The following is a 23,945-nucleotide window of genomic DNA, read 5'->3' as shown; positions in this document are numbered from 1 at the left end:
TTTCACGATTTTTCAAAAATAGCACCGAGTGCCACGCTATGGCTTGTAGATCTGCTATTTTTCAATAGCTAAAGTATAACATAATGCTTAAAACACTAAAGTCAAGTGACTCAAGTCAGGAGGAAGAATTTTCTCTGCTACAGTGATAACTTTCATCTGCCTCAACGTCTTTTATATATTTTTGAGGGGCGCTATCCCCTCCAATGCCTGTCATATGGCAGCCAAGTCTATGGACTTTGAATGTTTGTACTTTGTTTAGAGCACTTTTAACACAAAAGTGTTACAATTTGTATTTCGGTTTCCCTTTTAGGCTTCGTAATCACAAATTGCACAGGGCAGATATGACGAAAACTTAAATATGCAAAGAAATCACATTTAATACATTTTTATACATGTATATTTATTTCCCCCCAAATGTACAAAATAGCGGAAATAGTTTATCTACAAGCTTACAATACATCACAAAGTGACGTAAGCTTGAAGATCTGCTATTTCTATTTTTTGAAAAATGTATGGACATTTTTCAACATGGAAACGATTGACAATTATGCAAAAAGGAATTGTCATTAACTCAAATAATTGCGATCAGGCAATTGCGTAATAATTGTGACAGGCCTTTGAGGGTGCATACTTAGTTAGACTAGTCATTGGTGCATACTTAGTTTAGACTAGTCATTGGTTAGACATGGGTTAAGGTTAGGTTTAGGTGTGCTGCCCCGCAGGAGGTTAGGTTTAGGGTGAGGGTTTGAGATAGGTTGTAGTTGTAGGACTAATGACTGGTCTAACCAATGACTAGTCTAAACCAAAAACTGTCTAAGCTAAGTAGCCTACTGCACCCCTTTGAGGCCTATGTATGTATCGTACCTTGTCTTTGCAGAGCGGTCTGTAGTCTCCTTTTGGGTTTCACATCACTGTAGTCCCACCTGCCAGGGTCTGACGCGTGGTCTGAAGTGGCTACATGGTCTCTGCAAGGTCCATCTAACAGAGAGAACAGGTCTGAAGTGGCTACATGGTCTCTGCAAGGTCCATCTAACAGAGAGAACAGGTCTGAAGTGGCTACATGGTCTCTGCAAGGTCCATCTAACAGAGAGAACAGGTCTTAAGTGGCTACATGGTCTCTGCAAGGTCCATCTAACAGAGAGAACAGGTCTTAAGTGGCTACATGGTCTCTGCAAGGTCCATCTAACAGAGAGAACAAACCTGAGCTTCACCGTGTTGGGAAAGCATGGCAATGGTAGACCGATATAACCACGTAAAATCTAGCAGCCCTATTATGACTAGAAATAGCAGATTTACAAGCTCACAATGCAAAGCATACTGTACCAGCTGGTGATTGAAAAAGGAGCGCTCGTTTTCTTCACTGTCGCCCGTCGATACAGAACAGACTTACCTTGGCAGGTTTTATTCAGCGAACCGCTGTCGGTGACTTCGTCGACGTCTTCCGCCATCTCTCCCTCACAGAGTTCCGACCGCCCCTGCTGCTTCACCGTGTTGGAGGACTCTTGGCACTGGCTTCTTTTACAGGAATGATGCTGTGGTGCATGTCGCTGAGAGAGAGAATGGGCCTTCCTCAGCACAGCGTGCTTCCTCACAAACACTCTGGACGGAAGCTCGCAGCCTCTGTCCAATCGGCATTCTTCGTCCGAGTCGGCAGCTTCGTCTTCGTATGACTTTGGGCTGTGAGCTTTGCCCCTGGTCGTCCCCTTCGCTATGCTCGTACCACAGCAGGAACACAGGAACTTTTTGGAAGCCGCCGGCCTCACGTCCCCGGCCCCCTTAACCACATGGCGGGACCCGTCGGTGACCTCCGTGAGCATCCTGCTCGGATACCTTGGGAAAAGGTCCATGTCTTCAAAGTCGGTGGAGAACATCTCGTCCCTGGAGGAGAGCTCGTCCAGGGACGGGCTGAGGACGCTCATCCGCCCGTGGGTGGAGGGTGTGCGTAGGTAGGGGTAATAGTACGGGGACACGGGAGAGGAGAGGCGTCCCGACCTGATGGGCTTCGGGGGTCCTCCACAGAGCACTGGACTGTCCCCCAGCAGCGCTCCACTCGTCAGGACCTTGTCAAAGGGCAGCTTGAGGATCTGGTTGCTTAATTCGTCATCCGCTTCATCTGGAGAGCCCGTGCGACCGTCTGCGTTTGGGAACTTGTCACTGGTCGTCACCCCTTTACAAGTCTGCTGTTCAGTGGAAGAGGGAGAGAGCGGTTGCTGAGTTGAAGTGTCTACGATCCATTTCAAGAGCTCGTCGGCGTCACGCCTGCAGATGTCCGACTCGTCCGACTGCTTGTCCAAGACTTCTGCTTTGGGTTTCTCAAACACTTCATGGCCGTCGACTGCCGTCTGCAGTGCATCGTGGCGCTGCTCGTGGACAGACGAGCTGTCGAGGGGCATGTCCTCTTGATAGCCCACCGACCAGCAGCCCCGAGGGCCCAGATCCTCCAGGCTTCTTCGGCTCGATTCTCCGTCATAGACCGCTGCGGTGGAGTCACTTAACGTCACAGCCGGAGACTGCAAATTGCTGCCCTCTCCGGCCCCACCGCCCTTCTCTCCTGGGGAGAAGATCCCAGAGGACTGGGACGCCACACCCGAGTCCAGCTCCTTCTCGCGTCCGTCCCTCTCGGCAGCCAGCTCGCCGGTCCCAAGCTTCCCCAGGCACTCGATTAGTTTGGCGATGGCATCACTGGGGTCTGTTTGAGCCTCAGAGCAGGCCATCTCGCGGTGCACATGCTGAGACTGAGGGGGATATTGATGTTGATAATGTTGTTGTTGGTAGTGTTGGCGAAACGGAACATCGCCGGCAGGAGGCAGGTGGAAATGTGGCTCAAACATCCGCCTGTAGTCCATGGGATGCATCTGGCCTTGGGGGAGAACGAAGCCTGGGTACTGCATGTACTGGTACGGGGGGACGTACGGACGGCCGAAGTTATATCCTACAGGAGACAAAAGGAGAGAAAAAAAAGAATAAAGCCTGGGTACCGCATGTACTGGTAGGGGGGGGGGGGGGGGGGGGGGGAGTACGGACGGCCAAATTATATCCTACAAGAGACAAAAGCAGAAGGCAGGTGGTAAGGTAAGGTGGGTACTGCATGTTCTGGTACGGGGGCAGGTACTATGGACGGCCAAAGTTATATCCTACGGGAGACAAAAGAGAAAACAAAAGAACAAAGCCTGGGTACTGCATGTACTGGTACGGGGGGACGTACGGACGGCCAAAGTTATATCCTACAGGAGACAAAAGGGCAATTTATAATAATAATAATAAACCTTTATTTATATAGCACCTTGAAAAAAAAGGGTTACAAAGTGATTTACAAACAAATAAGAACAAATGCAGTGCACACCATAAACGGTTTACAATAATAAAAATAAAGAACAGGCAATGTACAGAAATGCAGTAGGACATAAGAACAGGGAATGTTAGAAAACTTTTAGGTGTTAAAAGCAGCTTTATAAAAGTGAGTTTTTAGGAGGGATTTGAAGCGGGGGACGGATTCTGCAAGCCTTATCTCGAGGGGGAGGGCATTCCAAAGAGTTGGGGCTCTGAGTGCAAAGGCCCATCGATTTGTGTTCTATTGGGAGGAGGACATGTGAAAATCTGACAATCGGAGAGAGAAAAAACAATGAACGAAGAAAAAGAAAAGGAAAGGAGGAAAGAAAAAAAAAGAAAAAAAAAAGAAAAGAAAAGAGTACAAACAGCATTACGACTCAACCTCAAATAGTCCAGTTATCCACACCGCCTTGAACAATACATGTGGTACAATACATCTGGAGTTAGTCCAGTGAGATGGCTCATAGTACTTTGAAGTGAAAGATGAGACGCTGCCAATGTTTGCAAACATTCCCAACAGATACTGCTCTGTAACATTCAGGTATACAGTAGCACCAGTAGACCTACCCCCAGGCGGTCCGTAGAGGTAGGGGTTGTGTGGCATGTGCCAGTGCTGCTGGTGGTGGTGGTGGGGGGGGTACGGCTGAGACGGTGGCTGAACGTAGAAGAAAGGTCTGGGATGCTGTCCGCCCCCTGCTGAGTGTGTTTGATCTACAGCGTGCAACAACAAACATCAGTTTGTCAGAAACAAGTACAAGACAAATGCCTTAGCCTTGCATTCAAGACTGATTTATTCCAAACATTAGGTATATTAGGACCCGTCTGTGGCGACATGTTCTCCACAACAACAGACCAGGACCTTTGTGGTACCTGCTGGGGCTACGACCTGGTTCAGTGTCTCCGGGACAAAATTACGTCAGTAGGGCACAGATTTTATCACCATTATAGCAGCACTATGGCCCCTGTATTTCAGTATGTCAGTGGTGTCAGTGGTGCTCAAACTATTTCATGTCAAGGACCCCCAAAAATATATGTAATTGGCCGCCAACCCCCATCTGAAAATATGTTGTTCCAGGGACCCCCCAGAAGCAAAGATTTGAGTTAAAAAAGATCTACAAGCTCGTAGCGCTATGAACTTGTAGATCTGCTATTTTTCAATAGCTAAAGTATAACAATGCTTAAAACACCAAAAGGGGTTCCCACCGAAAATGGGTTAATCCAGGCCAGCCAATATTCATTCATTCACTGCATTAATCTGTCTAAAGTTTACTTATAGCCTACATCTCCCCTCTCCCTACTTGTAAGTTGTAACAATCAAGCATGCACTTATATTAATTAACACTCAACATAAAGCCACTGTGATCTCGTCTCGTCTCACTTTGGACTTTATCATTCCATAGTTTTCTATACAGAGGAATCTTGATCTTGTCAAGAGCCTTAATTAACTCTGACCCAAAACAACTTTACATAACATTACATATTTCCTTGCTGGTCTTCCTCTGTCAATGTCAAACATGTGGTGCCACTATAATCAACACCACCAACCAGGGTGGTTTGCTGAACATGATTTATAACAACATCCCTCTTTATAGAGAACTAGAACAGAACAAACATATAGGCCAACTATATGCTTTAGTACATAGGCTATGCTTAACTGTTACAAGTAGGGGAAAGTAGACAATTGTATGGCTTCCCATAGAATAGATTAAACCATTTGGTGACAGTCGATTATTACTCGTTCTCTTTTTAAATAGTTTCCCCCTGGCTATAGGCTACAGAGTGAATTTAATGATTTTAGTATGCGATTTTTAAAGGAGTCCATTTACATTATTACACTTGGTAAACTAATTCACCTCACTCACAGATTAGATTATTTATACAATTATTGGTTCATATTAGTCAATGGCGGTCCTAAGGTTTTACAGGGAACATGCAGTGTATGTGTATAATCTGAAAAATATTGGCATTATAGAAAACATGAAGTAAGTAGCCTCATAAACCCTCGTTGAATACAGGTTAGTTGCGTTGAGTCAGACACAATAAGCCTAAATAAGATTGTCTATTGATTGAACATTATCCAATTATTTTTTAACCTTATTTATTAACCTGCTAAAAAAATCTAGATTGGGAAATGTAAGTAACCATTACCGTCCATCTGCTCACACCTACGTGATGAAACGTTCTCGAAATCTCGAATTAGGCTATAGTGGTTCTTAAAACATCCCAGAATGAGAAGCAATAGCGACCTCAAACACTCCCATGTATGTTCCCATATAATCTAATCTAATATAGGTTACAAGTACAATTCTTTGTATCGTTTGGTTTCATTCACGCCGAGGAAACAGCAGCTAGTCTGCCTGAACGCCCATCTATAATAATGTGTAACACCTGCTTGACCTGCGCTGATGATGATGGGCTGTTTGTTCAACACTTCCTAGTTTTGGTCGCCAGAGGGCAGTATTTCGCCTTTGCAGGATATCTGTCTTTAAATTGCATCAAAATGATTTTGAGGCTAATATAGTACATACATTGTACTGTACAGTAGAGCGTCACTAGCCTATATGTTGCATTTGTATGTGCATTGGGCCTGTATACTTTAACCCATTCACACAACGGTGGAGAGAGGAATGATGTAAAAACCACATTTTTACATCATTGAATGTCATGCATTGCATCATTTAAATGATAGTTTTGTTTTCAGAAGACTGCAATCACGACCTCTTTGATTACTTGACTGTACACATGTAAGACCACTTTAATACTTAGACAATGGCCCAGAGGCCTATTTCTGCCTCATTCTTTTATTTGGCCATGAATGAACCGGTAGGCCAATTTGATTGACATTGTTGTTTCCCTTAATTGTTTCTTATTTACTTTCAATATTATTTGTAACTTTTCTTTTCTGCGAGAGCTTGTACACAAAAAAAGAAAATCAGCCACTCTTTATTTATCTTTTATAGGAAAATAACGAATTCACTTTTTGTGGGACACCTGAAAAGTCTTGGAAATGAGGGACTTTGCACTCCCATGCAAAGGGGGACATCTGGTCACCCTACTGTGATTTATTTTTATTTTTTAAACTTTGAGTATTTCCAGTTTTTCAATACTTTATGGTATACTTCTACTCATAGACAAACATATTTGCTTTAATACGTTTCTTTTAGAAGCATACATACAATTTTTATAGAGGACTTTCACTGTTTGAACCGTTTAATGAGCAGATTAAATTGGATCTGGAACACTGATAGATGTACAGTAGCCTCATATGGGGGTTTCTTTTCTCCTGACTGGATGAAAATTGTATTGTAACCCACCTGAAAACGTATTATATTAAAGAACTGATACAGCTCACACACATAGCAAAGATTAATTTACTATATCAGAATATAGAGTTTTAATGTTAAACACTTAAATCCTAGACTTTGTAAATTGGACCTGCAGAGTTGACTCTGGGTCCCCCATCATGGAAACAATAATGCTTTTTGTATAATCCTTTTAGCTAGAGATGCACAATATAAATCGGTATAGCATATCAAAACCGCCATAAAAATGCCATATCGGTATCACATCGATCGGTCTCAAAATAATCCAAATTATTTTCAGATATTGATGATGCAATTATGTGACCGTCAATGGCTTTGAACTAATTACTGCATGTCACTCCTCCATCTCTCTCCCCCATTTCCTGTCAGCCTACTGTCCCTCCATAAAAATAAAAAAAATAAAGGCGAAAGCCGCAAAAACAAGACATAAAGAAAATAAAATAGGGCAGGTGGGCTTACCATTTACCTTCACCAGCAAAACAAAAATAATCAGCAATGACTTCAATATAAATATAAAAATGTAATAAATTACCAATAGATTACATTATCAATCATATTTATGTTGAACTCATGGCTGATTTCCCTGCCCTGAAAATAATCACAAGAGTGGATATCTGTTATAGTGTCAATATTGTGCATCTCTATTTTTTAGCATCACTAGGGTATAATCATACCACTGTACCATTTGCAAACTATTAAATCAATCCACTTCACCAAAAACAGCACATCTACTATACAGGCTCCCAAAACAGCGAAAAATATAGACGCTGGGATTCAAATGAACAAACAGTTTTGTTTTAAGTGCAAGTGAAACTAGCCCATCTACAAACTATCAATTCATTGAGCTTCAGCTTGTAGATCAGATATGGCGACGCGCACACACACTCACTTTATACATTTCAATATTTTCAGTATAACAATTTCCAAATCAATTTGCATCAGCAGCAGCACAAAGAAAAAACAATAAAACAGGAGTCAGTTTCAGGAACGTTTTTGGTATGTTTTTTTTAATAAATTAACGTTCATTCAAAATACAGTGCCAAAGGAATATGATGCAGCCAAACATGCTAGTAAAGTTTTACTCATGAAGCACCTGTGCTCATGTGTTCTTTTTTTAATTATTATTATTTTGCCCAGTCTTGTTTTTTTTGTTATTTTTAAAGGTTGGAGGAAGACCCCTCCCCTCCCCCCCCTCCCCCCCCCTCCCACCCACTCCACGACTGCTAGTGGTTGCCGGGACGATTTCCATAGCAACAAGCTCTGGGCCAGCCCTCCCTCCTCGAGACCCAATCAGCAGCAAAGATTCCTCAAAAAAAAAAAAAAACAGAAAAAAAAAACACTCAAGGAAAAATAAAATAAGTTTAAATCTTACAGGAAAGAATGATTTCTACACACAGTCACTCTACAGTAATGTCTGGTATTGGATTAAAAAAAAAAGACACTAAAAATAGACCTGTTATCCCCCCGCCCCCACACTAGATCGAACAGTTGTCTTTTCAACATATGAAAAATATATATATATATTTTATATTTATATATCTCAGCAGCTTAGAAATAAAAATGCATGAGCGCCCCCCCCACCCCCCTTTTAAAGAATAAGAAAACCCCCAAACTATGGTATTTTGTAATTTGAGAGTGGAGTTGTGTGGTGGTGTGTTGCTTTCTTGCAGAGACAAAGAACAAAAAGATGAGGCAGAAAAGAAGAGAACAAGACAAGACTAGTGTGGGGGGGGGGGGGGTGGGCAGAGAGATAAAAGGAGGAGAGCTGGCAAAGATTCAAAAGGAAGCCATCATGATGCTGGTGACTGATATGGAATGAAGTGTGTAAACTGACAAGACGTGTGGAGGACCTGCAGACTAACTGCAATGTCCTCAATGTTCATAATATTAAGACCTGCAGACTAACTGCAATGTCCTCAATATTCATAATTAATATTAACCGAGAGAATGGACCCTTAATAACTCAGAGCGTACAAATGGACCCTTCTATACTTTTGACACCGTTTAAAAAAAAGGAACACTGTAGTAGGTTACTTTAAACTCTGTGGGTACGACTGTGTCGCTTGCCAAAACAAATGTGATCTAACAGACACAGGCTAATAACACGTAACAACCATTTAGCCTAGTCTTGCATTAGCCATATTTAGCCAGATGATCAGAGATCCATCTCTGCCTACCGACACATCATGGATGACGTTTAAATACAGTAGATGAGCTAAAGTGGGTGGAAACCATTAAAAAAAAAGAAAAAAACAGCAGCAGAACGCCAGTGGTGAATACATAACGTGTCAAAATGACTGGGCTTGTAAAAAAAAAAACCCTTTTTTTTAGCTTAAGACATTATGACAATTCTGACTATTTTCCTCAGTCTATTTGGCTGCTTTCCCCGAGTGGCATGCAGGGGGAAAAAAGGGACCAGGCGCGTATTTATTTAGTGGAGTATGCATGCTCGCCAATCCTGGGACCGTGGTGGGATGCATCTGTAACACATCTGGTGTCAGGCCTGGCCCACCCCTGCATCACAGTACCAATGCAAAGACAGGCCGAGCCCTGCATCGCAGTACCAATGCAAAGACTTGAGGTGAACCCTTCGTATTGGTACTGGTACGGCATCAAGATTGGTTTTCAAAGCAGTGCGTTGTAGTTGTTCAAAGCCGTTCAAACCCATTATTGAATTTAGACACCCACCCCCCAGACGTCATCAGTAGGTGGACATAATTATGTGATCGTCTGGCTATGGCGAGACTACGTTTTGGCAAGAGAGACCGTCCCGAGTACATACTAGGCTGAAGGTTTTATGCTGCGGCAGGCTGAAGGTGGAGGGAGGCATGAGGGGAAGGATGGAAGGAGAAGTGACCGGGACAGCGAGGTCAAGGGAGGGGAGGTGCTATAGTGGAGTAGGGGGAGGGGGGCTGACTGGACCTGCAGTCACCTCCTACAACCCCACGCTGAACCTCCTCTCCCTCGCTCCCGTTTCATCCCTCCTCCTCCTCCGTCCACTTGCTCCTTGGAAGAAAGAAAAAAAGACATAACCCAACCTCCGTTCCACTGTTTAAGAGGGGACACGACATAACCCAACCTCCATTCCACTGTTTAAGAGGGAACACGACGTACCGGTCCGTTTAAGAGGGAACACGACGTACCGGTCTGTTTAAGAGGGAACACGACGTACCGGTCTAGTTCATCCAAATGTGTTTACTCATCGTGTGGAGCATAACGGAGCACGTGGCTCTTTTTTACAGCGTGGGCTCTGTCTGTACAGTAGGTTCTGTACAGTAGGTTAGCCGTGGCCCTGTACAGGATGTTAACCTTGGTTCTGTACAGTAGGTTAGCCTTGGTTCTGTACAGTAGGATAGCCATGGCTCTGTACAGTAGGTTAGCCTTGGTTCTGTACAGTAGGATAGCCATGGCTCTGTACAGTAGGTTAGCCTTGGTTCTGTACAGTAGGATAGCCATGGCTCTGTACAGTAGGATAGCCGTGCGTAATAGTCTTAATCACGCACACTGCTGGACCGATCAGTCATCATCAATTGTTTTCCTCTTTATTTATGTTTTTGACATTAGGTCAAGAGTGCTCATATCAGGCTGAAACTATGGCCACATTTGGAGTCATATGTCATAGTTATCAAATATATCATAGTTATCAAATTCATACATGTGGCTGGCGGGTCATTCCACAGTGAATGGGTGGAATCCCTTAACTATGACTTCCAGTGGGGAAGTGGGACGATGCAGAAGTCTGAGATCTGGAGGTTCTCCTTCCCCATGGCATGACCCCGTGACAGTGAATTACTATTATTACTTTTCATTACTACTAGCCGTCACATTTTCACATTACAGTAGGTGTGATTACATACTGTAGGGATATGGATCAGTGGCTCAAGGAGGCACAGTTTCTTCTCTAATCTTAAGACTTTGATCAACGATTTGAACTCTTAACGTCCTTATTCTGGGGAGGTTCCGCAGCTCAAAAGAGTAAGCGGTGTGAAGTCAGATGGAAAGAGAAAATGGTCCAAGTGACGTACGTCGCTTCACGAACATTCACGGTTCGATTGAGGGGCATCAACTCACGCTCCACATGACGAGTGAACACATGCAGATTTCTAAAACCAGCAACGTGACCCTTTAATTAAACAAGATGTCTGCCGTGAATTTGCTCTAACTTAGAGGACACATCGTTGAAGGACCCCCTTACCCCCCTCCCCCACAGTTGTTGACTTAAATATAGAGACCAGTTAATTGTGCTTCCCATAAAATAAAATAATCTGTTAAGCACTGAAGAGAGAGAGAGGGAGATGGAGATGCAGTGAAGAGACAGAGAGAGAGGGAGAGAGAGATGCACTGAAGAGACAGAGAGAGAGAGGGAGAGAGAGATGCACTGAAGAGACAGAGAGAGAGATGCAGTGAAGAGACAGAGAGAGAGAGAGAGAGAGAGAGAGAGAGGGAGAGATGCAGAGGACAATGAACCGACAGTGGTGAGGCAGTAGACTAGATGGAGGAGGGAGGGGGGTTGGTACAGTTGGTACAGTTGCCATCGTCATTCCAAGGTGGTTTGTGTTTTCATGCTTCATCAGAATCATCATATCCACAAATCTGTTGATGTTTAGATTATCACATTGTAGACACAGTTATGTTAGATCTGTTTTAATATCTTATGTGATGTGATGTCACATCTGACAAAAAAAAGAAAACAACAAAGAGGTTTTTTTTCTTCTTCAGATTACATTTTGTTTCTTTTTTATTTATTTTTTTTAGTTTTGGAAGGGTGGAAGATGGAGGGGGGGGGGGTGCGTTCGTTCGTTCGTTTTCCCTCCAAGCTCGTCTTGGAGGCTGCATCGGTTTTCTCCACAGAGACAGCGGGAACTGTAGTGAAAGACAGTTGTCGTGTTCCTCAAGAGCCCTCCAAGAATGCACACAATATGAAAGCCATTTTTCTCCCAGGCTGACGCAGTACTGATCCGTCCACCCTGATCCGTCCCGTGAGGAGGAGGTCAAAGGTGGAGAGTTTTTACGAGCTATACGTGCGGCAGAGACACCATGTCCCCGTCCATCTCGAACTCCTCCACCCCCTCCGGCGAGAAGAGGCACGTGGGCAGCTTCCAGGGCGACTCCTCCAGACAGGAGGGGTAGAGCTTGCCCACGGCGCAGCGGAAGTCCTTGCCGAGGTCCCAGAGCACGCGCTCCGACACGGGCTGCATCAGGTACCAGCGGTCCAGCTCTGCGTCGTACTGGTAGATGGCGTACTTGGCGCGCTCGTTCATGTGCGTCTCGCGCATGAAGATGCACAGCGAGTTGAGCAGCACCACGGCGCGCACGCACGGGTCCGAGTAGCGCTTGGCGGGGATGTTTGCCGCCGGCCGCCACTCGTTCTTGTTGATGTCGTAGACCTCCACGGTGACGGAGGAGCCGTCGATGGTGGAGGTCGGCAGGCGCACGCCAGAGTTGCTCACCACGTGGAGCCCGCCGATGTAGAAGATGAGGTCGCCGAACACGGCGGCGGAGGCGAAGCAGCGGCTGGTCTTGCGCATGGCCATCTCCACCCAGGTGTCGGCGCGCGGGAAGTAGCAGTACATGAGGTCGTGGGTCATGACGTAGATGCAGTCGTGCGCCGCCACCGACACGCTCCAGTTCCAGGTGAAGGGCAGCGGGCTCATCATGCTCCACTCGTCCTTCTCCACGTCGTAGCGCTCCACCGTGCGCTTGTTCAGCTCGCCGCCCACGTTGTCGCCGCCGATGGCGTAGATGTAGCCCTCGCAGTAGACCAGCGAGGGCTTGATGCGCGCGCACAGCATGGGCGTCTTGGCCACCCAGGCGTTCTGTTGGGCGTCCAGCCAATAGAAGCTGTCCACCGAGCGGAACACGGCTTGCGGCTTGCCCGTCTTTGTGCCGTGATTGGCCAGCGTGTTCTTCAGTGGGATCTGCCCGCCGGCGATGTAGACGTCGTTGTCGGGCGTGACCAGCGTGCCGACCTTCTGCAGGTCGCCCGGCGGGTTGCTGAGCTTGTAGACCTTCTCGGCCTGCGGGCTGTAGCACGCCACCGTGTGGTTGTGGCTGATGACGTGGCCGCAGTCGCTGGGCGACTCGGCCGCCGCCTCCACGAAGATGAGCATCTCCTCCTTGGTCATGCCCAGGCGGGGCTTGAAGAACTTGGGCATGGACTTGTAGAGGCCCTGCACCACCACCGACTTGTCGTTGGGCGGCAGGCCCTGGAACCAGGCGCGCTGCGTCACCTAAGAAAACAACTGACGGATTACAACTTGTCCAAAATGCAGCAGCCAGAGTTCAAAGCCAAAGCTCTCAATGGTCTTGCACCTTCCTACCTACTGCCTGCCTAAATATGTCCCAAACCGCCCCCTAAGGTCTTCCACTGCTGGCCTGCTCGCTTTGCCTAAAAAAATGGCAACTAAAAAATACGGGGAAGCAGCTTTTTGCTTCTACGGGCCGACGGCATGGAACAAACTCCCACTGTACCTTCGTCAGGCAGCCTCTGTAGACATTTTTAAAGCACAGCTCAAGACCCACTTCTACAACATTGCTTTTAATTGACCTTTTATTTTTTGTTATTCATGTCCTCACTGTATTGCATTACTGCTTGTTTTTTAATGTCTTTGCCTTGCGTTTCTTTTTTTCTCCCATTGCTCTGTAAAGCACTTTGAGCTGCATTACAAAGGTGCTATACAAATAAAGTTGTATTATTATTATTATTATTACCTCGGACAGCGCGTCGATGCGGATCTGGCTGAGCACCGAGGACAGGTGCTGCGAGCGCGCCTCCATGTTGTACTCCAGCCACAGCATGGCCGCCTCGCGCACCGTCTCCTCCTTCTCCACGTTGAGGTTGTCGCTGCTCAGGACGTCCACCAGCAGCTCGTGGGAGAGCTGCAGGAAGGCCTCCTGGCGGTAGACGGTGGGGAACTTGTGCTCCACCATGCGCTTGGCGCTCTGCTTCAGCTCGTTGCAGCTGAACAGGTCGCCGAAGCTCAGCAGGCGCACGCAGTTGTCCGCGTTGATCTTCTTCACCAGGTAGTCTCGGCACTGTAACAACACGTCCTCCACCTGGAGGGGACAGACAGATAGACGGTTAAACACTGTAACAACACGTCCTCCACCTGGAGGGGACAGACAGACAGATGGTTAAACACTGTAACAACACGTCCTCCACCTGGAGGGGACAGACAGATAGACGGTTAAACACTGTAACAACACGTCCTCCACCTGGAGGGGACAGACAGATAGACGGTTAAACACTATAACAACACGTCCTCCACCTGGAGGGGACAGACAGACGGTTAAACACTGTAACAACACGTCCTCCACCTGGAGGGGACAGACAGATGGTTAAACACTGTAACAACACGTCCTCCACCTGGAGGGGACAGACAGATAGACGGTTAAACACTGTAACAACACGTCCTCCACCTGGAGGGGACAGACAGATAGACGGTTAAACACTATAACAACACGTCCTCCACCCGGAGGGGACAGACAGACAGACAGACGGTTAAACACTGTAACAACACGTCCTCCACCTGGAGGGGACAGACAGATAGACGGTTAAACACTATAACAACACGTCCTCCACCTGGAGGGGACAGACAGATAGACGGTTAAACACTGTAACAACACGTCCTCCACCTGGAGGGGACAGACAGATAGACGGTTAAACACTGTAACAGCACGTCCTCCACCTGGAGGGGACAGACAGACGGTTAAACAATGTAACAGCACGTCCTCCACCTGGAGGGGACAGACAGACGGTTAAACACTGTAACAACACGTCCTCCACCTGGAGGGGACAGACGGTTAAACACTGTAACAACACGTCCTCCACCTGGAGGGGACAGACAGATAGACGGTTAAACACTATAACAACACGTCCTCCACCTGGAGGGGACAGACAGACAGATGGGTGGTTAAAAACACTAACAACACGTCCTCCACCTGGAGAGGACAGACAGACAGATGGGTGGTTAAAAACACTGTAACAACACGTCCTCCACTTAGTGGAGAGGACAGACAGACAGATAGATGGGTGGTTAAAAACACTGTAACAACCTAGTGGAGAGGACAGTAGGAGAGGACAGACAGATAGATGGGTGGTTAAAAAGACAGATCAGAGAGACAAGCACACCAAAAATGATAAAAGAAAAGAAAAAACAATCTAAGATTTGTGCCGCATTTTTACGATTTTTCAAAAATAGCAGATCTGCTATTTTTCAATAGCTAAAGGATAACATAATGCTTAGTTAAAACACCAAAAGGGGTTCCCGTCCAGAATGGGTTATATATTTTTTTTAATTTTTTTATTTCTTTCTTTCCCTTATACAGCGTCTTATACAGCTCATTCCCTAAAAAAATTATATCATGCAAGATTTCATTTTCTTCTATAATATAATTATTTAAAACCGTTTTTCAATTTATTCTCAATGATTATGGAATACAGCTCATGAACGTCAAAAACTCCCATCTCAAAATATTAGAATATATGTCCGTGTACATATATATGTCTCCCCACGACACAAACTAGTGAAAATAGCCGAAAATATCCGAAGCCACTACTACCTAATCATTTGTCTCTTTTTGGTGATTTCTTCATGAAATTAATGTTAAATTTGTATACGTAAAAAGGTTTTTCTAAAATCTAAATTTTGCCCATACGGACAAGACCAGGTCTATGCCACGTACACATTTGTCCGTGTTACGGACATATTGAGCGTCGCAGTCCCGCCCCCTACCAGGGCCCAGGAAATTATTCCCCGTTCATTTTCCTCAGACATTTCCAAAAGTATTTATTTAAAGACCTTCTAAGCCTCGTACAAAGCCAACTCGAGTTGTGAGAAATCATGACAAACAAAAAATTTCGGGCCGAACAAATAATTAGAAAGAAGAAGAAAACGGCAGGTTTGTTGTTTTTCTTCTTTCTAATTATTTGTTCGGCCAGAAAAATAGTTTGTTGTCAAGATTTCTCACAACTCGAGCTGGCTTTGTACGATGCTTAAAATAAACACTTTTTGAAATGTCTAGGAGGAAAATGAACAGGGAATCATTTCCTGGGCCCTGGTAGGGGGCGGGACTGCGACGCTCTACTGCCGGCCCCTGGAACTGACCTGTAGGAAGCAGGCGGTCTCGTACAGCGGCTCCACGGTGCTGTCGTTGACGGCCAGGTTTCCCGTGTAGGCGTAGGTGATGATCACCTGCAGCGTGACAGGATCCACATTGTGCAGGTGGACGTGGGTCTGGTTGCTTTCGCTGAGGCCGCCCATGAACATGGCCCTGGGGGAGAGTCAAAGACAAAGAGTTTTATTCTGTAGGCCCATGAACATGGCCCTGGTGGAAGAGAGTCAAAGACAAAGAGTTTTTATTTTGTACGCCCATGAACATGGCCCTGGGGGAGGAGAGTCAAAGACAAATACATGAACATGGCCCTGGTGGAAGAGAGTCAAAGAAAATATACAAGAGTTTTATTCTGTACGCCCATGAACATGGCCCTGGCAGAGGAGAGTCAAAGACAAATACATGAACATGGCCCTGGCAGAGGAGAGTCAAAGATAAATACATGAACATGACCCTGGAGGAGAGTCAAAGACAAATACATGAACATGACCCTGGAGGAGAGTCAAAGACAAATACATGAACATGACCCTGGAGGAGAGTCAAAGACAAATACATGAACATGACCCTGGAGGAGAGTCAAAGACAAATACATGAACATGACCCTGGAGGAGAGTCAAAGACAAATACATGAACATGGCCCTGGGGGAGGAGAGTCAAAGACAAATACATGAACATGACCCTGGTGGAGGAGAGTCAAAGACAAATACATGAACATGACCCTGGTGGAAGGAGAGTCAAAGAAAATATACAAGAAGAGTTTTTATTCTGTACGCCCATGAACATGACCCTGGCGGAGGAGAGTCAAAGACAAATACAAGAAGAGTTTTTATTCTGTACACTCAGCGACGGTGAATTGCAACTTGCTTCCATGTTTTTTTTATATCCCACAATTTTGTAACATTTTAACCATTTTTCACCCCTGTGTCAATGATCTAATGTGATCCTGGGCTCTACACACCCTCCACCAATCTAGTCCCCATATATGGGGGAAATGGGGAGAGCAACGGACTTTAACTCATGCTTCCTTCATGCCTGAGTGTCCCAAGTCGCTCCTTTACACCTGACAGGGGGGGTTTTCCCTGGTTGGACGTAGCGCGTGGAAGGAACACGTTATTCCAACCAGTTCCTTTCCCCTCCATCAGGCACCCCGGCTGGCCAGGGGGAGGCAGTTTAGAGACCAGGGCTGCGTCCGAATTCATTCCCTATGCCCCATATAGTGCACTACTTTGGCGTTCCGCCATTTTGTTGTAGTGTCCGAATGTGTAGTGAGCATTTTTGCACCCTAACATAGTGGACTGAAGTATCCCACAATGCACCGGGAATTGTAGGGAGCATCCGATGGTCACTACAAAAACATAGCGAAGCAAATCTGCCCCATAATGCATTGCTCAAGCTCGCTCTTGAGCGCACATGCACGCGTTTGCGCACGTGCGCTGCTTCTGCATGCATGCGCTCATTGCGCTCCAACTCAGAAGAGGCAGAAGTTGAACCAGCGAAAGAACTCAACACAAATGTAGCCTACTTTTTAAACTTTCGTTTTCCCTTCCCTGGCGGATCTCGAAGCTACAGATCTCGAGACAAATGATCTGTGCATTTATTTGAAATTGTTTTATTTTATTTATAATAAATTACTCATTTGCAACAGTATTACTGATCCATTGTATCACCCAGGCCCAGCGCATGACGTTAGGAGAGGAATCAGTTGCTTGCTGTAGAATATATTTGTGAGATTCTTTATCACAAACGTAGGCTAAATACATGCATGTGAGACACATTAATTGTGTCCGAACATATGTTTTATTAATATTAATTAATTCCTGCCATGAAAAAATATGCTAACATTATTTAATTGAATTGCGATAAATACATTAAAACTTCATTATGTAGGCAGTCATTTATTGGACTGCTGTTTCTGTTAACACCAAACGTCCGTATTATTATTGTGAGCAGAGCTTGTAGATCGGCTACTTTTGGTAATTCTTTACCAAAAGTAGGCCTACCCGATACAAGCTCACAACACGGACGTCGCGTTGCTTATAGATCGGCTATTTTTCATAGGCCTATGTTATTTTAAAATAACCTTTTTATCATAGACATATAGGCCTAAATGCCTGCAAACATATTTTCATTAACCTATTTTTTCTTTATTCATTCATGAATTTAAAACTTTAAAAAAATTGTCCTTTCAGGGAGGTGACAGCCTGCAGTCACTTATTTGATACAGTCTGTTCCTAGCGAAAATTCAGCAGCAGCGTTTTGACTGGTTTCTTGTAGTCAGTTGATCCTTCATATCCAAATGAGTGAAACGGCCGGGATGATTTGTTTATTTTTCAAACAGTTCTTTATGAGGCGATCTGAAAAAACCTAATGGGGATTTCATGCAAATAAAAAGTACATGAACCCGCGGACCTACAGTGCCCTCTACCGATATTGACGTCAGAGTCGGTGCTCCCCATACAGGGAGTATTGTCCGAAATCATCACTATAGAGTCCACTAGAGTCTGGATCCCCGTATGGGGGGTAGGGAGTAGGGAACAACCCTAGCAATTCGGATGCAGCCCAGGATTCCATGTCCACTCAAAATAATTTGAGTGTGTGTTTCTTAACCCATTTTGGGGCGGGAACCCCTTTGTGTTTTAAACATTATCTTATAATTTAGCTATTGAAAAATAGCAGATCTACAAGCTTGTAGGTCTGCTATTTTCAGGTGAAAATGTGCCTGAAATCTTTGAATATATGTTCTTTCAGAGCGAGTTTTTAACTCAAATCTTTGCTACTGAGAGGGTCCCTGGCTGGAACTACATATTTTCAGATGGGGGTCAGTGGCCTATGTCATATTCATGTCAAGGAACCCCGAATATATATGTTTGTGAACAACCGACATAGAAACATGTTTTTTTCCTCATCTTCTAAATTTAAATTTCGACGTCAGGTCTAAATGGGTTAACATTAGGCATGTAACGATATATCGTATATCGATATATATAGATATTAATCCTGACGATTCGATTCATTGAGGGGGCCTAGCCTAGTGTGATGTGAACTTTAGTCATATTGCATCATATTCAAGTGCTTTTAGAGAGAAATGATAGTCACTTTCAGTAGTACTGTCTGTGACTGTAGAGGGGAGCTGTGTGTGTCTGTGACTGTAGAGGGGAGCTGTGTGTGTCTGTGACTGTAGAGGGGAGCTGTGTGTGTCTGTGACTGTAGAGGGGAGCTGTGTGTCTGTGACTGTAGAGGGGAGCTGTGTGTGTCTGTGACTGTAGAGAGGAGCTGTGTGTCTGTGACTGTAGAGGGGAGCTGTGTGTGTGTGTCTGTGACTGTAGAGGGGAGCTGTGTGTGTCTGTGACTGTAGAGGGGAGCTGTGTGTGTCTATGACTGTAGAGGGGAGCTGTGTTTCTGTGACTGTGCCCAGGTGATGATGGTCGTTGATGCTCATCAAGGAAGGCAATTATGTTTCTGCACTGTCAAAAGTAATGCTACTTCTTTTGCAATGTAGTTAAATAAAAAATATCAGGGGGGGGGAAGTTAAATTATATAAAATAAAATAAAACTGACATTTTTCTTTAAAATATATATATTTTTTAATATCGTGAAAAATCGTACCGTGAACCTCATATCGTGATACGAATCGTATCGTGAGTCGAGTGAATCGTTACATGCCTGGTTAACATTGGTTCTTATGTGAAGAACAAAACTACACCTCACATTGTCATTCACCACCTATTTCTCCTTCATTCATACTCCAGTCTGTGTTGTTCCTGTACCTCATTACATGCAAGGTCATGCAGGCATGGCCATCACACGAATGCCTATACACTTACAGTACACACGTCACACCACATGCACAAACACTATGGAACTGCTGGCCTGTATGCGTTTGCAGTGGGAGAGCCGAGCCCTTCTTACACCTACAAGCATAGCTCTGTCTGTCTCGGCAGGACTACAAACATGACACACAGGTTTCCTTACTAAAACCTGCAGCTGCCCTCTTTTCCATTTAACTAATTTTGACCTTGGAACGGCTCTACAAATGTCTTCTAAATCCTGACAGTTTTCTGAAATGTTTCTGTCAGCCGTTCTCAAACATTTTCATGTCAAGGACCCCCAAAAATATATGAAATTAGCCTCCGACCCCCATCTGAAAATATGTTGTTCCAGGGACCCCCCCCCCCCACAACCGCCACAACACAGGGCGTGACACTCGGTTAGCTATAGCTCATTGTGTCATCCTAAGGTTTTCTGTGATTGTATAAGCCAAGTCCTGACTGAGCTCAGTAAAACAAATTCCCAATGCTGTCAAGTATGTCAAGTATGTCAAGTCTGGTAAATAGAAACAGCCATGGAGGTTGTTTATTCAACTGTGTAACATGTGTATTTAGGGTGGAAATTGTGAATGCTGATGAATGCTGTTGCCTATGGCGCCGTACAAGCTGCAACACATCTCATTATGCAACCACCTGCTTACGACATGAGGCCCCAGGTTCTAACACTAACACACACACACACACACACGTGTCAGTGTTAATATTTTGATTTAGACTTAAGTCTTTTGAATAACACACCATTCAGTCTTAGTCCTATTTAGTCTTCTGAAAAACCTTAGTCAACTTAGTCTTTAGTCTTAGTCAACAAAATTAACAGTGTGTGTGTGTGTGTGTCTCTCTAAGACGTGGTACATTATTCATTGCAACTGTAGGAGGTAAAGCCTTGACGATCATAACAGTGTGACGAGCTCAGATCAGATGACACTGGGCAGGGCAGGGCAGGCAGGGCCATGGTTAATTGGTTATGACACAATTATGATCAATAACAGTAGAGGAAAACACCACTAGAAGTAGAAATATACACCACCATCAACCAGGGCAGTCTGGATCATACCAACTTTTGAATTATTAACACTTTTCCAGAAAATATTCACACCGTGATGATGCTCGATGATCTCCATGATTTGGAGAAGATACAATTATATGGTGGCGGTCACCTCACCACCGGAGCGTTGGTCACCTCACCACCGAAAATCCAGACTATGAATGAGCCTAGAATGTCCCTGCACTATTGGGGGATGATATTAATTCATTCATTTATTTTTACCGCCCGGCGCTGGTGGTCTCTCTAGCACCGCTCCCATTTTGTTGCGCGATTGGCTGCCGCTGCAGGCTTGCCTCTCGCCGCCATGACCATTCTGGCTATATACACAAGAACCTACACAGCCCTGTACGGGCAGTGTAGGGCTGCACGTATTTTTGAGTGGTGCAACCACTCCAAAGAAGAGAGGGGAGTTGCACCACTCAGTTCACATGGGTGTGATTTTTTTTAAATACATTTATCTCTGATTCTTTTCCCAGATTGCGTTTATGGCCAAAACAAGCTAATATTCACGCACGGCCCATAACGTTTCGGGTGAATTCAAATACAATCGCGTACAACTTTACATGAGCCGTTGTTTACGTCCAGTTCACGGCCCGGGAGGGGTATTATGTGTACAACGAGTACAATGACCTCACCTGAAGTAGGAGCTGCAGGTGGCCAGGACCATCTTGTGGCAGGGGAACTCCGAGTCCTCCACCAGCAGGACCACGTCCGTGAGCAGCTTCTGCTCGTAGAAGAACTTGAGCTGCTCCAGCAGAGAGACGGCGTAGTCCGTGTTGACCGGGCGGCGCTCACCTACATCCGACATGCTCGCGTCCCATGAATCCCGCCCCAGGTTGGAACGGAGGTCTCGCCGGCGCCGAGACCGGACTCACACCCCGAGCAGGAAAAAATATAGATTATATGAAGATGTGAGAAAAAGTTGGAAAGGAAAAAAAAGGCAGGGGGGAGGGAGGGGAGAGGGGGGGGGGGGGGAAGGGGGTGGGGGGAGGGAGAGTGACACCAACACCTCCACTGGTGCAGGTGGAGGCGTTTACAGCTTTCACCGGGGGTGGGGTGGGTGGGGAGGGGGGGCGGCGGCTAACCCCTAATGAACCAGCTTCTTTTTTTTTGTAACGATGGAGGTTAAGACAAAGAGGCAGAAAGACTAAGGCTATCTTTCTCTCTTCGTCTTATGATGTTCCTTCCTGGGCTGGGGGTTATGAGGTTGCCCCTCTGCAGCTCAGAGTCCAGGTGGCGCTCAGCACTGAGGTTTGTTGCTCGCCTTGTGCGGTGCACCCCTCACGTCTCTGAGGTTGTTTCTGGCCTTGTGCGGTGCGCCTCTCGCGTCTCTGCGGCGAACAGAGTCCAGGTGGTGCTCAGCACTGAGGTTTGTTGCTCGCCTTGTGCGGTGCGCACCTCACGTCTCTGCGGCGAACGGTTGTCTGAAGTTTCTCTGAAGCGTTGCCGGCAGGCGGCGGGGGTGCTGGAGGTAGAGGGACAGCCACTCCTACTGGTGAGACACGGCTACATCAGTGCATGTCTGGAAAGACAATGGGGACAAAGAAACGATTCAGAACTAAATTTTAACAGGAGGATTTGATTACTTATCCACTTTATTTGTTGACTTTCATTTCCTCCCTGAATTACTTATTTCTTGAAATGAATTCCAAGCACATCTCTGTCAAGCAGTATATTTAATTATATATATAGTGACTCATAGGAATAGACTATGTGACAACCGGGTATAGTCTGGTGACCACCGGAGAGACGGGTGACAGCCGGAATGTAGACGGCACCCGGGTGAGCAGTATGGGCTAGCGCCCCAGCCTGTGTCCTCCGTGAGGAGGAAGCCCAACAAACCTCGGTGAGGCCTGTAGGGGGGCCATTATAATACCACCACTCCTGAATGGAGTGCCTGGTGCAACGCACAGGTGAGAGCAGGAGTGGACCTGGTGAGATGTAGGAGGGTCCCGGACAGGAGTCAACCCACTGAGCCTAGTCCTTCCACGTGCCAGAATTTGGTTCTCTCAGAACCAGGGATGCACCGAATCTTCGGCCACCGAATAGTGGCAAAAATGCATATTCGAGATTCGGTTCGGTTGATTTTACAGCAGAAAATGAATGGTCAAAGAACAAGGGTTACTTTTCGGAACCAACTGTTTCGTTTGCGATGACGTGAACAAAATGTAATCATATCTTGCCATTATCATGTAGCTCTACAACAAAGGTACGGCCATGAGGGCAATCATTGAGCAAATGGTACAAAAACTGGTAAAATAAATAAATGACATAACACTAATCATATTCGGTTTTCACCTGCATAACAGCCCCCCCCCCCCCCCCCCCCACACACACACACACAAAGCTGAACAGAACAGTTTTATTTACCCCCAAACAAATCCTTCTTTCCACATGAGAAAAAAAGCACCGTCAACAATCTTGGTCTCCCCTGACAGGTCACCAGCCCCTCCCTCCCTCACTCCTACACCTATCGCTCCCCCTTCTCATAGCCAGACGATGTAGGGTGAAGCTGCCTTTAGGGAGCGACCTGGAGGCCCGTCAGCATGCCAGGTTGCCCAAACACCACCCTCAAGCACAACTAATCATGAGGCCGTGAGGGTGACGGCCTCATGATTAGTTGTCACCTGGTGGCCTCACCACCGCTCCGGTGGTGAGGTGACCACTGAACTACACCATGGCGTCACTGAGCCGCGGTGAAGAGCAAACCACCGCCACCGCCCTTCTCTGTTTTTACTCACCACCGCTCCACGTTATTACAGCTCCGGTGGTCACCTCGCCACTGGAGCGGTGGTCACCTCACCACCGAAAATCCAGACTATGAATGAGCCTTAATTCTCACACACACACACACAGATGGCAGAGGAAACCATGCAAGGCACCAACCTGCACATTAGGAGCAATTAGGGGTCCAGAGTCTTGCTCAAGGACACTTTGACATCAACTCTGGGGGAGCCCACAGGGATCCAACTTGGAACCTTGCGGTTGCCATCCGGCCACTCTACCGGCCACTCTACCCCTGAGCCACTGCCGCCCAAATAAAATGTATTCATTCATTCAACTTCATCATGGAGACAACCAGAGGGTGCCATGTTGTTACAGTATGTGCACTTTGGTGTCACACACACACTTTCAGCCGTTAATGGGGTACAGAGCAAACCAGAAAAATGTACCGTTTCTATTTCCTCAGACACAAAGAATGACTACAGCTCCTCCGCTCTGATCCCCAGCTCCTCCGCTCCGATCCTTAGTGACCAGCCTGTCTGGCAGGCTGCCACCACATGGAGCCCTGAGGCACTTTTACTA

At 45.9% G+C, this 23,945-nt stretch overlaps 1 protein-coding gene across 1 annotated transcript; it reads right to left on the bottom strand.

Moving 5' to 3' along the window:
* Nucleotides 1-11,607: 11,607 nt before the first annotated feature.
* kbtbd2 (kelch repeat and BTB (POZ) domain containing 2) lies at nucleotides 11,608-21,525 on the bottom strand. The gene is made up of 4 exons (XM_083778741.1): nucleotides 21,275-21,525; nucleotides 15,761-15,926; nucleotides 13,365-13,709; nucleotides 11,608-12,883 (listed from the first exon to the last, which is right to left on the bottom strand). The coding sequence occupies exons 1-4, from the start codon at nucleotides 21,445-21,447 to the stop codon at nucleotides 11,669-11,671; spliced, it is 1,899 nt and encodes a 632-aa protein (XP_083634867.1). The 5' UTR covers nucleotides 21,448-21,525; the 3' UTR covers nucleotides 11,608-11,668.
* Between the last annotated feature and the right edge of the window lie 2,420 nt (nucleotides 21,526-23,945).

Source organism: Protomyctophum parallelum (genome assembly GCF_964188405.1).
Source record: "Protomyctophum parallelum genome assembly, chromosome: 12".
NCBI classification, from domain to species: Eukaryota; Metazoa; Chordata; class Actinopteri; order Myctophiformes; family Myctophidae; genus Protomyctophum; species Protomyctophum parallelum.
This window is presented reverse-complemented; position numbering and strand designations above follow the sequence as displayed.

Bases quoted from the DNA above. Each gene is read 5' to 3' on its own strand.
- kbtbd2 (XM_083778741.1), bottom strand. From the start codon at position 21,447: ATGTCGGATGTAGGTGAGCGCCGCCCGGTCAACACGGACTACGCCGTC. The intron at 15,927-21,274 runs GTGAGGTCATTG...ACTCTCCCCCAG, and splicing joins ACCTGCAGCTCCTACTTCAG to GGCCATGTTCATGGGCGGCC. The intron at 13,710-15,760 runs GTCAGTTCCAGG...TGTCCCCTCCAG, and splicing joins AGACCGCCTGCTTCCTACAG to GTGGAGGACGTGTTGTTACA.